Source organism: Fukomys damarensis, unplaced genomic scaffold (genome assembly GCF_012274545.1).
Source record: "Fukomys damarensis isolate Sample0158 unplaced genomic scaffold, DMR_v1.0_HiC HiC_scaffold_15, whole genome shotgun sequence".
Classification (NCBI taxonomy): domain Eukaryota; kingdom Metazoa; phylum Chordata; class Mammalia; order Rodentia; family Bathyergidae; genus Fukomys; species Fukomys damarensis.
This window is the reverse complement of record NW_022900927.1, coordinates 3,646,789-3,660,147: the sequence shown is the minus strand read 5'-3', so window position 1 is coordinate 3,660,147 and position 13,359 is coordinate 3,646,789. Positions and strand designations below refer to the sequence as shown.

Genomic DNA, 13,359 nt, shown 5'->3' with positions numbered 1-13,359 from the left:
TAATGGGACTATTTTGTGTTCACTTTCTCAGATTTAGGAAGCTGTGCCTGGGTCTTTGTTCTGTATTCTACATTAATTCCTGCACATATTTTACAGAAGTTTCTCTGATGACCCTTGCTCAGCAGCCCTAGACCAGATTAGGCCTCTCTTTGATGATGTCCTTCTGCTGAACCCTCTTACCTCATCTTGATGGAATTCCATTTTATTTAATGGCATGACCCAAGTATTATATTTTTGTGATCTTGGGGCTTAGCAAAGTGCCATCCCCTAGTAGATGCCCAGTAATCCAACTGAATGGAAAACTGGAGGTAGTACACATAATCGATAGAAAGCGTTTCTAGTAATTTAGTGATTTTTTTATGGGTCTGGGAGTCTTTGGAGTGAGTGAATTTGAAACACTTCTGTGGTAGAATTGGCCAAACTTGGTGCCTATGTGGTAAGAGAAGTAGGAGACAGAAAAATGAAACAGTCTTGAGACATACACAAATGCAGTAGGATTTTTGATGATATAAGAGAATTCTGAAGAAGCATGGTTGATCCTGTCTGGTGGAATAAATAGGAAAGCCATGGAAATGTGACTTAGGTTACACAAATCTTTATTTTGTGAGACTGGGACAGCAGCAGAAGAGCTGCTTCAGCTGAGTTACAGGTATACTGAATGAGATACAATTACCCTGTTCTATGAATTGGGAATTTAAGGAACCTGGAGGAAGAGGTTTTGTAACACAAAAATGTAAACAGGAGCCAGATTACTTCCAGCCTTGCTAGTTTGTAAAGGAATCCGGCCTCCATTGAATAGTCAGTGAACAGATGTCATTAATCAGCTTTGCATTAATTTTAAATAATACTTGATATAATGATTTTTTAAAGAGGGCTGTTTTATTTGGCTCATAATTTGGGAGGTTTATCAATTAGACCCATTGCTTTTGTGCCTGTGACAAAGCAGTGCATAATGGTTGGGAGCATAGGGTGGAACAAAGCTGTTCATCTCGTACCTAAACAGAGAAAAAAAGAAAACAAGGGGCTTTAGTCTTGACATCCTCCTCAACGACCCACACCTGCTGACCTAACTTGATCCCAGCAGGCCCCACCTTACAGGTTCCACCAGTAGCACCACAGGCTTGAGGAAACACTTACCCAAACCATAACAGAAACAGTTTTGTCTGAACTATTTTGTGTCCATAAACCCTAAAGAATGAAATTACAATTGAAAACCAAAAAAACAAAAACACTGAACAATAATGCATTACTAACAAACAGTAGCAGATGCAATAAACAGTATTAAATCACTAAAGCCCTTCAGATAATGAAATTACTGGCCTAGGGATTTAGCTCAGTGCCACAGCCTGCCTCAAAAGCGCAAGGTCTTGAGTTCAACGCCCCCATACCAAAAACAAACATTAGAGATGGTATAAAGAAGTCGAAGCCCTTATATGTACTTAGGATGAAAGATTAGAAAGTGGATTTTAAAAACGAAATTGGAAATAAAAGGTAAAGTTTATTGAAGAATTTTAAATAAGTTTTACAGTAAGTTATGAAACTATGAAGAGTTAGGTAACTGAAAGATAAGGCTCTGAGTAAATTACTGAGAATGGGACATAGAAAGATAAATAGAAGAGATCAGAAAGTAAAAGGAGAAGGTCCAACATACAACACATACCTAATACTTCCAAAGGGGAGAATGGGGAAAGGTACTTCCAGCTTCTTTAGGAGAGAAAAGGTAATGTCTGATATTTTGGAGACATGAATTCCTTGGCTTTAGAACGTAAGACTCCAAAAAAGATTTATTCAAAACTACATCCAGATGTATCTTACACAGTAACATTGGAGAACACCAAAATTTTCCCTGTATGTTTGTTTGTTTTTTAGTTTTTTGTTTGGTTGGGTTTTTTTTTTTTTTTTTTTGGTACTGGGGATCGAACTCAGGACCTTGTGCTTAAGAGGCAGGCATGGTGTGGCTAAGCTAAATCCTCACCCCTTCATCTTTTAGCGTTTTGGGAAAAGGTGTCTCTGCATAGCCCAGGCTGGCCTCAAACTTGTGGCAATTCTCCTGCCTCTGCCTCTCAAGGGCTGAGAATTTAGGTGTGCACCACCACACCCAGCTTTTTGTTTTGTTGAGTTTAGGAACAGTTGAACTCATAGCCTTGCAAATCTAGACCACTGAGCTACAACCTCCACCCTCAGTCCCAGATAAACATAAGATCTTAAAAGTTTCTAAAGAGAAAAAGACAAATTACCTAGGGAAAAAATGACCATTAAGCTAACAGCAGACTTTTGGAACAACAGCATAGAAGTGTTCTTTAAATGCCAAGAGAAAATATGTCAGGCTTCAAATTCTATACTCACCTGAACAGTCTCGACAGTGATGTTGAGCTAGGCGTGGTGGTGCATACCTGTAATCCCAGCTACTCAAGAGACACTGAGGAGGATCATGAATTTGAGGCCAACCTAGGCTACATTGAGAGGGAAAAAAAGGAAGAAAATTACTGCTACTCAGGAGGTTGAGGCAGGTGGATCGCAAGTTTGAGGCCAGCCTGGGCATCTTAGTGAGATCTATCTCAAAATAAAACTTCTAAAAAGGGCAGGGGAAGAAACTCAATGGTTGAGTGCTTGCCTAGCAGTTATATGGCCTTAGTTCAGTTCTCAGTACCTCAAAAACAAAAAACTAGCTAGCTATGTTACTAAAAAACATGCAAAGAGATTTAGTCAAATATACAGTAATTAAAATAGAATTCTGAAAAACCTTCAGATAACCTAAAAGAATATAGGTGAAAGGAAATAAAAATTTTTTTGAAATAAAATTTTTAAAAAATACAGTAAGTGGGAACCAAATAATGAAATAGTAGATCAGCTAGCATCTATAATTATATTTAAGACATAGCTAAAACTCCCCAATTAAAAGTCACATTGTAATACTAGAGACAAGCATCCCTCATAACACAGACATAAAAATTCTCCACACAATATTAGCAAACCAAATCTAACAGCGTATAAAAAGCATTATACACTATGGCCAAGTAAGATTTATTGCTGAAATGAAAGATGATTTAATAGTAAAATTAAGCCATGTAATACATACTAATAAAATAAAAACGAAGGCCTTGGACTTGAAGTTGAGTTCCTTTTGACTGCCTCCTGAATGCCGGGATTGCAAGATGAGCCCCACTATCTTCAGCTCTCTGTACTGTATTTTTTAATTTATTCATTTATTTATTTTTCCCATTAGGTTCATTGGTACATTTTAGGTATACAATATAATGACATTCATCATTGGAAATTTGTACCTTTACATAATCTATCTTGGTTCTGTACAGTGTTTTTAAAGTGGAGACTGTTCTTATCTACATTCTCCCCTACAGTCTACTTTAAACTGGTAAAGTGTCAAATATGAAAGAGTTGCAAATGAGAATCGACATCACAGAATTTTCCATCTTTAAATTGAATGCCTTTAATATTGTTATATGGCTTTGATAATTGCTTGTTCAACTTTTAAAAATAAAATATGACACCCATTTAAAGAAAAATAAAGGCCTAATCTCAACAGACATAGTAAAAGCATTTAACAAAATCCCTTTGTGATCAAATTACTCAATAAATAGAAGGCAGTTTCCTTATCCTAATAACAGGAATCTACAAAACCCATAGCTGACAGCATACTTGCTGGTGAATATTTTCCCCCAAGATCAGGAATAAAATAAAGGTTTGGATATTTGCTATCATGGCTTTTTTTTTTCTTTTCTTTTCTTTTTGAGACAAGGTCTCACTGTGTAGTGTAGGCTGGCCTTGGACTCACAGATCTTCCTGTCTCAGCTGGAATTTCAGGCATGAGCTACCACACCCAGCTGTGTCATCACTTCTTTTTTTTTTGGTACGGGGGATCGAACTCAGGACCTTGTGCTTACAAAGCAGGTGGCGGAACCACTGAGCGAAATCCCCGGCCCTGTGTCATCACTTCTATTTGACCTTGTACTCAAAGAATTAGCCAAAACGTTAAATAAAAGACAACCAGATTGGAAGAAGAAGAAGAAAAATGCAGATACTATGATCTCATACTTTTTGGTCTGTTTTGTACAGCTGTAATAGAATACCTCAGTTTAGGTGTTTATATTTGGCTTATGATTTTGGAGGCTGACAAGTCCACAGTTAAGGAGTTACAGGTCATGAGGGAAGGCAGAATAGTGAAATACGGAGGGACTGAACTCATCATGAGATAACAGCTACGCTTGCAGTAACAGCATTAATCTGTTGAGAGCAGAGACCTCATGACCTAATCACCTCTTGAAGTTCCCACTTTTCAACACTGATGCACTGGAGGTTAGGTTTGTAGCACATACTCAAACCATAGCATTTATGTACTGAGGAATACACCAAAATAGAATAAGTTTAGCAAGGTTGTGCGATATAAAATTAATACACAGAAATGAATTGTATTTCCATACACTGGCAATAAACAGTTACAGAACAATAAGACTAAGAAGATAGCCCCATGAGCAGCGCTTCTGGAGGTCTCGGGGATCTGTCTCTTGCTTCAGCAGTGTTTTGGACGGAACAGACTTGGGGACACTCCCTCTTTTTCATCCTCCATCCACCTTCCAGTTACATATTTGGGGACCATCACCTCGCCCGTCTCCTGCTTCCAGGACCAGCCAACAGTGTTCTTTTGTGGGTAGCTCCTTATTGTTGACCAGCCATGACTTTTGAGATTCGTCAGAATTATTCCACCAAGGTGGAGGCTGACATCAACTGCCTGGTGAATCTGCACCTGCGGGCCTCCTACACTTACCTCTCTCTGGGCTACTACTTCAACTGTGATGATGTGGCTCTGGTGGGCTTGGGCTATTTCTTCGGTGAACTGGCCAAGGAGAAATGCGAGGGTGTGGAGCATCTCCTGAAGATGCAAAACCAATGTGGTGGCTGAGTGCTCTTCCAAGACATGCAGAAACCTGAAGATGAGTGAGGTAAAACCCTGGACGCCATGGAAGCTGCCCTGGCCCTGGAGAATAACCTGAGCCAAGGTCTTCTGGATCTTCATGCCTTGGGCTCTATCAAGACAGACCCCTGTCTCTGATTTCCTGGAGGACATGTTCTAGATGAGGAGGTGAAGCTCATCAAGAAGATAGGCGACCATAGCCAGGCGTGGTGGCTCACACCTGTAATCCCAGCACTCTGGAGACTGAGGTAGGAGGATCGCTGTGAGTTCGAGACCAGCCTGGGCTACATAGTGAGTTCCATCTCAACTGCATAGTGAGACCCTGTCTCAAACAAAAGAAAAGAAAAAAAGAAGATAGGCAACCACCTCACTAACCTTCGCAGACTGGAGGCCCCCAGGCTCTTCGAAAGGCTCACCCTGAAGCACAACTAGGAGGCCCTGGAGCCCAGCGGCCTCTGAGGGGCTCCAGCATCAGGGCTTTGGCCTAACCCTCTCCCTCCAGCCACCAGGCAGCTTTTTCACCTCTGGAGCCCCCTCCCAAATCTTGGACCAAAACAAAATAAAGCCTTTTGCAACAAAAAAAGAAAGCAGCCTCACTGACAGCACAGACAAGTTTAAAATGAAATTTATGAGTATAAATTATGTAAAGGAGAAGGAGGAAAAGGGATTGAAAATGACCAATATATACTACATGCATGTAGCAGTTCTCTAAAATGGATAACACTATCCTATATTATAAACATACACCTAAAAAATTATACATATAAATTTAACAAAAGAAGCCTAATACATATTAAAAACTACAGAATTTTTGTGTTTTTTTTTTTTTTTTGGTACTGGGGATCAAACTCGGGACCTAGGGCTTGTGAGGCAGGCAGCAGAACCACTGAGCTAAATCCCCAGCCTAGAACTTTGTTGAAAAAAATTGTAAAAGATCTTCATAAATGAAGACATCTTGTGTTCATTAACTGGAAGACTAAATGTTAAGACAGTTAACCTAGTCAGAAACAAAATAGAAACCATCAGAGTGGGTAATAGAAATAAGATGCAAGGAAATTGGCTCTTGAGGTACTTCTGACAGCAGAGTTGGGGGGATAAAAACTATCAGTTGAGTATTTATACGTGGTCACACAGTTCCATCTTATATTCATCAAACCCCTCTACCCATTTCACACAGCCCAGCGATTGTCTTTTACCTCTGTAGGAAAAGGGACAGCCAGAACAGCAGGCATAGCAGAAGATAGCAAGCCTGAGAATAGAAGAATTCAAATTGATAAATGACACTTCCCCAGCTCCCTTCCTTAGTTTAGCTATATAAAACCCTTACCAAGGGGGCATGGCTCGTTGAATGGTGGTATATGTGTTTACCATGCCCTGGGTTCAGACTCTAGCACCAGAAAAGGAAAAAAAAAAGACATTTCTCCAAAGAAGATACATAAGTGACCAATAAATATATGAAAAATGTTCAGTATGATCCCATGGTCTGTCATCAGGGAAATGCAAATCAAAATCATGAGGGCATTACTTCAGAAACACTAAGATGATAAATAGTAACAAATGTTAGGATTCTGAGACATTAAAACCCTCACATATTACCAGTGAGGTTGTAAAGTGGTACACATACTACAGCAAATGGTTTGCAGTTCTGTGGACTGCTAGGTTACTGTATGACCTACCTCTTTCAGTGCCAGTTATGCTTAGGAATAAAAACGTGCATCTGCATAAAATTTGTATATGAATGTTAACAGTAATATTGTTCATAATAGCCCCAAAGTGGAAACAACCCAGTGTCCATCAACTAATGAATGGACAAACTGACTCTCTGTCCATACAGTGATTATTTTTGTTTGGTTTTTTTGTTTGTTTGGTTTTTTGAGACAGGGTCTCTTGAGACTGACCTGGAACTCACTATGTAGCCCAGGCTGGTCTCGAACTCACAGCGATCCTCCTGCCTCAGCCTCCCGAGTGCTTGGGATTACAGGTGTGTGCCACCACACCCGGCCTGGTACAGTGATTATTTAGCAGTGAAGTATAGTGGATCCTTGATTGACGAACTCAATTCATTCATGAGGGCTGGTTGTAAGTCAAGTTGCTTGTAAGTTGACTTTTTCCCATAAGAAATAATGGAAATACCCATAATGCCTTCTGAACCTCCCAGAGCACTCCTTAACTAACCTTTCCATAATAAAAAGTTGCGGGCTGGGGATTTAGCTCAGTGGTTCCTCTGCCTGCCTTGCAAGTGCAATGACCCCAGTTCAATGCCCAGTACCAAAAAAAAAAATTGCGTTACAGGCGAAATTTATTAGAAACACCAATAATTTTCCTAGTATTCACCAAAAGTTTATAAGATGTTCCTAGTTTACCAGAAACAACTGTATTCCACCATTCAAGTTGACGTCTTTGGCTTGCAAGAAGAGAGGATGAAATGGAAAGTAGTTATTGTTTGGATGGAGAGTCCCTTTAAATAAGAACATCAGGGAACTGAACTGGGGCTTTAGCTCAGTGGTGCCACTGTCTGCCATGCAAATGCAAGGTCCCAAGTTTGATCCCTAGAACTAAAAAAACAACACAAAACAAAAAAAGAACATCAGGGAACTGGCTCTCTGGTGTCCTTTCTCTCCTTGGGAGAGTCCGTAGCCCACTAGGACCTGCTTCTGCATTACTAGGTCTCAGCTGGTCTAAGGCTGTCTGTTTCTGTCTTTTCTTTAACACTGTGCTGTAGTATGACATGATACTGTCATTACGCAAGTGAGTGCATTGATTGGCTTTTTCTGTCTGGGTGGGTCTTCTCTAAAAGTGTTTGTAGCTCTATCCATTTTTTCAGGATTTCTTTTATTTTAGAAGAACTTTGCTGCACTAACTGTTGATGCTCCCCCTCCTCTTCAGAAAGCTCCCCAACTGCCATTCTCTGTTGCTCAGCCAGAAGCTGCTGAAGTTCCTCTGAGTGTTCCTCCAGCGGTTCCTCAACCTCACCACTGCCTACCTGCGAGCCTGTGGACTCTGCTATATAGGCAGTGCCATCAAGCACAGGGTCAGTCGAGGCTCAGGCTCCTCTACACAGCCTTCAAAGTCCTCTCCTATATATAATTTTAGGCCCCACTTTCTTCCAGGCACATCTCATTGTCCTTACAGAGACCTTGGCCCAGGATTTCTCAGTTAACCTCACACAGGAAAGGCTGGCATTTAGGTTGTAACTCAAGACTTTGGTCATAAGTTAAAACTAACATTTTTGTTGTCACCCAAGTTTTTCATATGTGAGGTTGGTTGTAACTCCAGCGTACACTGTACTGTTATGTTCCAGTATAGTCAAACCTTAAAAATATCACGTGAAAGAATCCAGTCACCAAAAACTGCACATTGTGTGATTCCATTTATGTGAACAGTCCAGTTTAATAAATTTATAGAAACAAAGCAGATGGGGCTAGAGGTGCAGCTCAATGGTAGAGCACTTACCTTGCATGCACAAGGGCCTGGGTTCAGTCCCTAGTATTGGAAAGAAAGAAGGAGGAAGGAAAGAAAGTAGATGAATGGTTGCTTAGAGCTTGGGAGAAGAAAAAGTAGAATGGGGATTGACTGCTAATAGGTACTAAGTTTCTTTTAGTCCAGGCTGGTCTTTAACTCACTATGTACCTCAGTCTGACCTTAAACTCTCAGCAGTCTTCCTCCCTTAGTCTCCCAAGTACTGGGATTACAGGTGGATGCCATTATGCCTGGCTCTAAGTTTCTTTTAGGGGAGGGGATGATATATTAGAAACATTGAATTATACATTTTAAGTGAGTTAATTGTTTGGTAAATGAATGATTGCAAAGATATTTTTCCTTAAAAAGACAAAGATGGGAGCCGTGGATTTAGCTCAGTGGTTCTGCCGCCTGCTTCTCAAGCACAAGGACCCCAGTTTGATCCCCAGTACAAAAAAAAGATAGATGAAAAAAAGACAAAGATGATTGGAGTGGATTTTTTAATGATCTAATTAAGCTGAAGGGTGGCTAAAGATACTACAAAAGCACTAATGAAAATGTTGTTACATAAATATGCAAAATTGAGCAAAGAAAACTAGCAGAGATAAACATTACATTATATGATAGTTCAACAAGAAGACGTAAAACAATACAAATGTATAGGCACTTCACAAAAGAACTTCAAAGTTACATATATAAAAAATTTAACTGAATTAAAAAGAGAAATAAATCCACCAGTAGCTGAAGACTTAGCACACCTGTCTCAGTATTTAGTAGAACTTGGAGAAAATCAGCAAGATTATAGAATTTAACAGTAAATAGTGGGATGTAAGTGGACATTTTTGGAGCATTTCACCAAACACTTATAAAAGGAATATTATTTTTGACTTCCCAAAGAACATTCACCAGGAAATAAATACTACATTTGTGGTCATAGTAAATGTTAACAATTTTTAAATACTGAAATCATGCATATTATATTCTCTGATCCTATTGGAGTATACTAGAGATTAATAATAGAAATATAACAGGAAAGTTTCCAAATACATGGCATTTAACAGCACAACTGATTAATTTACCAAATAGGGTAGGTCCAAAGCAAAGCAGAAGAAAGGAAATACTAAAGAATAGCAATTAATGAAATTAAAAAGAGAAAACTAATTGAGATTATCAAAAGTTGGTTCTTTGAAAACAGTGAAGCTGACAATCCTGAAGGGAGGTGGAGAGGAGGAGGAAGGAGGGTGATGGGAGGTAGCATTAGGTCATGGAGGGGGCCGGGTTTGGTGGGGCACCCTATGATTCCAGCCCTCAGGAGGGTGAGGCAGGAGGACCACAAGTTCAAGGCCAGTCTGAACTACACAGTGAGACCCTGTCTTTAAAAAAAAGTCATGGAGACCTGGTTATGACCTTGTACGGCCTGGTATTTATTCTGAGAGAGATAGGCATCCAGTGCATGAGTGCCTAGATCTGATTGACATTTTAAAAAGACTGCTGTGTGGAGGACAACTATAACAAGGGTAGGTTAACAACAGGAGACCAAGAGAGACTATTGTGACTGTCCAGTCAAGAGGTGATGGTGGCATTTACTGGGGTGGCAGCAGTGGAGGGGATAAGTGTAAGGTTGAGACTGTAATTGCTTATGCATTGGTGATGGGTGATGAAAAAGAGAAATGATGACATCGGAATTTTTGGTTTAAGCAGCTGGAAAATAGAGCTGGTATTTACTGAAATTGTTGCCAGAAATGGAGGGCTGTCTGATACTAAATTTTGGGTGTGCTAAGTTTGAATTGCCTGTTGAGTGGAAGTGTACAATAAAAAACCTAGGTATAACAGTCAAGTTCAGGAGAGAAAATGGGGGAAAAAATCAGTTGGAGGGTCAGCAATGTGCATTGGGTGCCCAAGCCCATAGAACAAGTGAGATCACCAGAAGTAAAAAACTGTACCCCAGTTTTATCCAAAGTCACGTTAAGAGGAGGAGGAAGAACACAATAATGGCAGGTGATATGTCTGACTGCTGTGCAATTAAAACAAAGTACGCAACTTAGATAATGGTACTATTATGGGGAGGACATTTGTATCTATAGAACTTGATATTTTCTGTTAAAATTATCTGACGCAAGTCAGGGTGTGGGGGTACATGCCTATAATCCTAGCATTCTGGGAGGCTGAGGATGAACGAAAGTTCAAGCCCAGACTGGGCAACTTAATGTTTTAGTGAGACCCTGTCTGAAAATTTTTTTAGAAGTCCTAGGGAATATTGTTCAGAACAGAGGACGTGGGTTCAATCCCCAGTACTGGAGGGGTGGATTTGGAACCAAATATTAGTATATCAATTTGTGGTATGTGGTACATAGATATTTTACTTTAGGCACTTTTCTTTATGCTCAAAATGTTTCATAATTTAAAATTGAAAAAGAAATGGACACAGCATTCCACTGCGCCATGCTAGGCTGGTTGCATGAGGCCACATAGGCATTGTGAAGTGGATTCTGGACCTCTCAGTCCTTAGGGGCTTTAGGGAGTCTGGATTCAGCAAACCTTTCCAGATGATTTGTATACTTAGGCAGGTTTAGGAACCACCAGGAAATTCTGCAAATGTCTAAACAGAGTCCTGTAGATACTTACCTCCCTTGTTCCTTCTGTGAAACTTCAGCCAATAGAATCTACAATTATAGTACCTCTTGCTGGGAATGCTGTGCAGAGAAAAGAGCTGAAGCTAGAGAAGAATCTTCAACATGTCGTAGAAGAACACACAAAAGACTGGAAGTATTGGATTTAAAGAACACCTGTGGCAGTAGTGACATGTTGCACAGTGTAGGGCATAGATAATTATTGGGTTAGGCTTAAATTTTTCTAGCTTCACTAGATGAAACTGGCTTTGGATTAAAATGAAGACCTCTCATTGTGCAGTAAAAGTGTACTTTTCGAAGTAGTGGATGGCTTATCTAGGAAGTAGACAAACAGAATTGCAAGGAAGGGTCTGGGAAGGTGACCCAGATCACTAGAGGTCCCGTTTGTCTTTTGGAATTATCTTTTCAGCAAGAATATTTTGCCATATCTTTGCCTGTCATGTATTCCATTTCACCAACTCTGAGATGCACGTGAAATATTTACCTCTTTTTGTTAAAATGAGCAATTTTACGTACTGCTGATACTCTTCATTTTTACAGTAGTATTTTTCTTTTGTAGTACTGGAGATTGACCTCAGGGAGTGAGTGATGCACTACATCCTGACCCTTTTTATTTTGAGACTGAGTCTTACTAAATTGCCCAGGCTGGCCTTTAACTTGCCATCCTTCTCCCTTATCCTCCAGAGTAGCTGGGATTACAGGTTTATGCCACCACACCTAGCTGTAGTAGTAGTTCTAGTCTTGATTTTTTTTCTGAGAACTCAAGGCCAGCAAGACAAAACTGATCTTTTAGGGGATGGGGATTTAGCTTAGTGGTTCCACCACCTGCCTCACAAGTGCAGGGACCTGAGTTCGATCCCCAGTATCCCCCAAAAAACTGATCTTTTAAGTGAAGGTCACTGACACTATTTAATGAATATTAATTAAATAACTCACAATAGGGACATTTCTCCTTTAGGGAAATAGATTTTTTTTTCTACCTCTACAAGGGCTTGGCACCAAGAAAAGTACTCTTTGTTTTTTAGTGCATACCACCCCCCACCCAATTGTAAGCAGAATCTCACTATGCAGTTGAGGCTGGCCTTGAATTCAGCTCCTGTTTTAGCTTCCTGAGTGCTGGGATTACAGGGATGTGCCACCACACCCTGCCAGTGATGATTTCATGGCACAGTAGTTTATTAGGTATCTAGTGGATTACTGCACCACCCCCCATGCTGCATCTCACTATGTTGTCTAGGTTGATCTCTAACTCAAGGGCTCAAGTGATCCTCCTGCCTCAGCCTCTTGAGTAGCCGGGACTTCAGGTGTGTGCCCCCACCCAGTTAAATTATGGTATTTTTAACCTGAAATTGAGAAAGGTTAGCAGCCTCTTTTTGTAAAGGCAGTCTCATTACCAATATTAATAAGAGTTCTATTTTTCACAGAAAAATTTTGAAAGACCTGTCTTCTGAAGATACACGGAGCAGAAAAGGAGACAGAGAAAACCCTGGAGTTCCTGCTGTCACTTCTATGTCTGTTCCGACTCCCATCTATCAGACTAGCAGCGGACAGTACAGTATGTAGAGGAATCATTTCCACCTGATGGATACATAACTTAGGTTTTCTGTGGGAAGAGGTGGTGTGAAGACTGTCATATTTAACAGTGGTAATTATTAAAAGATAATATTTTCAGCTAAGAATAATGCAGAGTACCTTTTCAGTGTTATCTCATTTACCACTTACAGCAAATGATTGAGGTAAGCAGTTACCAGCTTATGAGGTAATAGAATCTTAGAAAGTTAGATAATGTTCAGGAAGTTGCATTGTAGGTGATGGAATACAATGCAAAATTAGGTTCTTATAAATCTAGAAATTGAATCTCCCCCCACAACTATAGTACTGCTTACAGACTGCTCTTTTGGACATTAGCCAGTGTCCATGACCTTAATTCCTGTGGAATTTACTATTGGAAATAGATAATGAAAGATTAAACATAAGCATTGGATTTCAGTATGAGGTTAAGGAATTTGGAATTACAAAGATAATTTAGACTTTTGGTGTGATTTACCATGAATAACCAGGGGCTGATCACCTTAAATGAATCACTAAATTCTGTATTTGAAAATGGTTCAAAGATTAGTCAGGGCCAACTGTGGTGATACATATCTGTAATCACAATACTTGGGAGGTTGAAGCAGGAAAATCTCTGTGAGTTCAAGGCCAGCCTTAGCTACATAGGAAGACCTTGGTCTCATAAATAAGTAATTAAATAAAATAATAAAAAGGGCTAGAGATAATGGCTAAGGGCAAAGGCTATAGGTTCAATTCCTAATATTGTAAAACAAGGCAAAAAAAAAAAAA

General features: G+C 39.8%; 1 protein-coding gene and 1 pseudogene across 6 annotated transcripts in view; both read left to right on the top strand.

Moving 5' to 3' along the window:
• Positions 1-13,359, top strand: part of Atf1 (activating transcription factor 1) — a 64,443-nt gene that overhangs the window by 25,815 nt on the left and 25,269 nt on the right. For 5 of the 6 annotated variants that reach the window (XM_010623683.3, XM_010623687.3, XM_010623684.3 and 2 more), the window contains one exon: positions 12,444-12,574. In XM_010623683.3, coding sequence (XP_010621985.1) covers positions 12,444-12,574 — 131 coding nt within the window. Of the gene's footprint in view, positions 1-7,816; positions 7,962-12,443; positions 12,575-13,359 lie in introns of those variants that run through there. The other variant, XM_033763540.1, reaches the window with a different exon arrangement.
• On the top strand, positions 3,978-5,532 carry LOC104861989 (annotated as a pseudogene).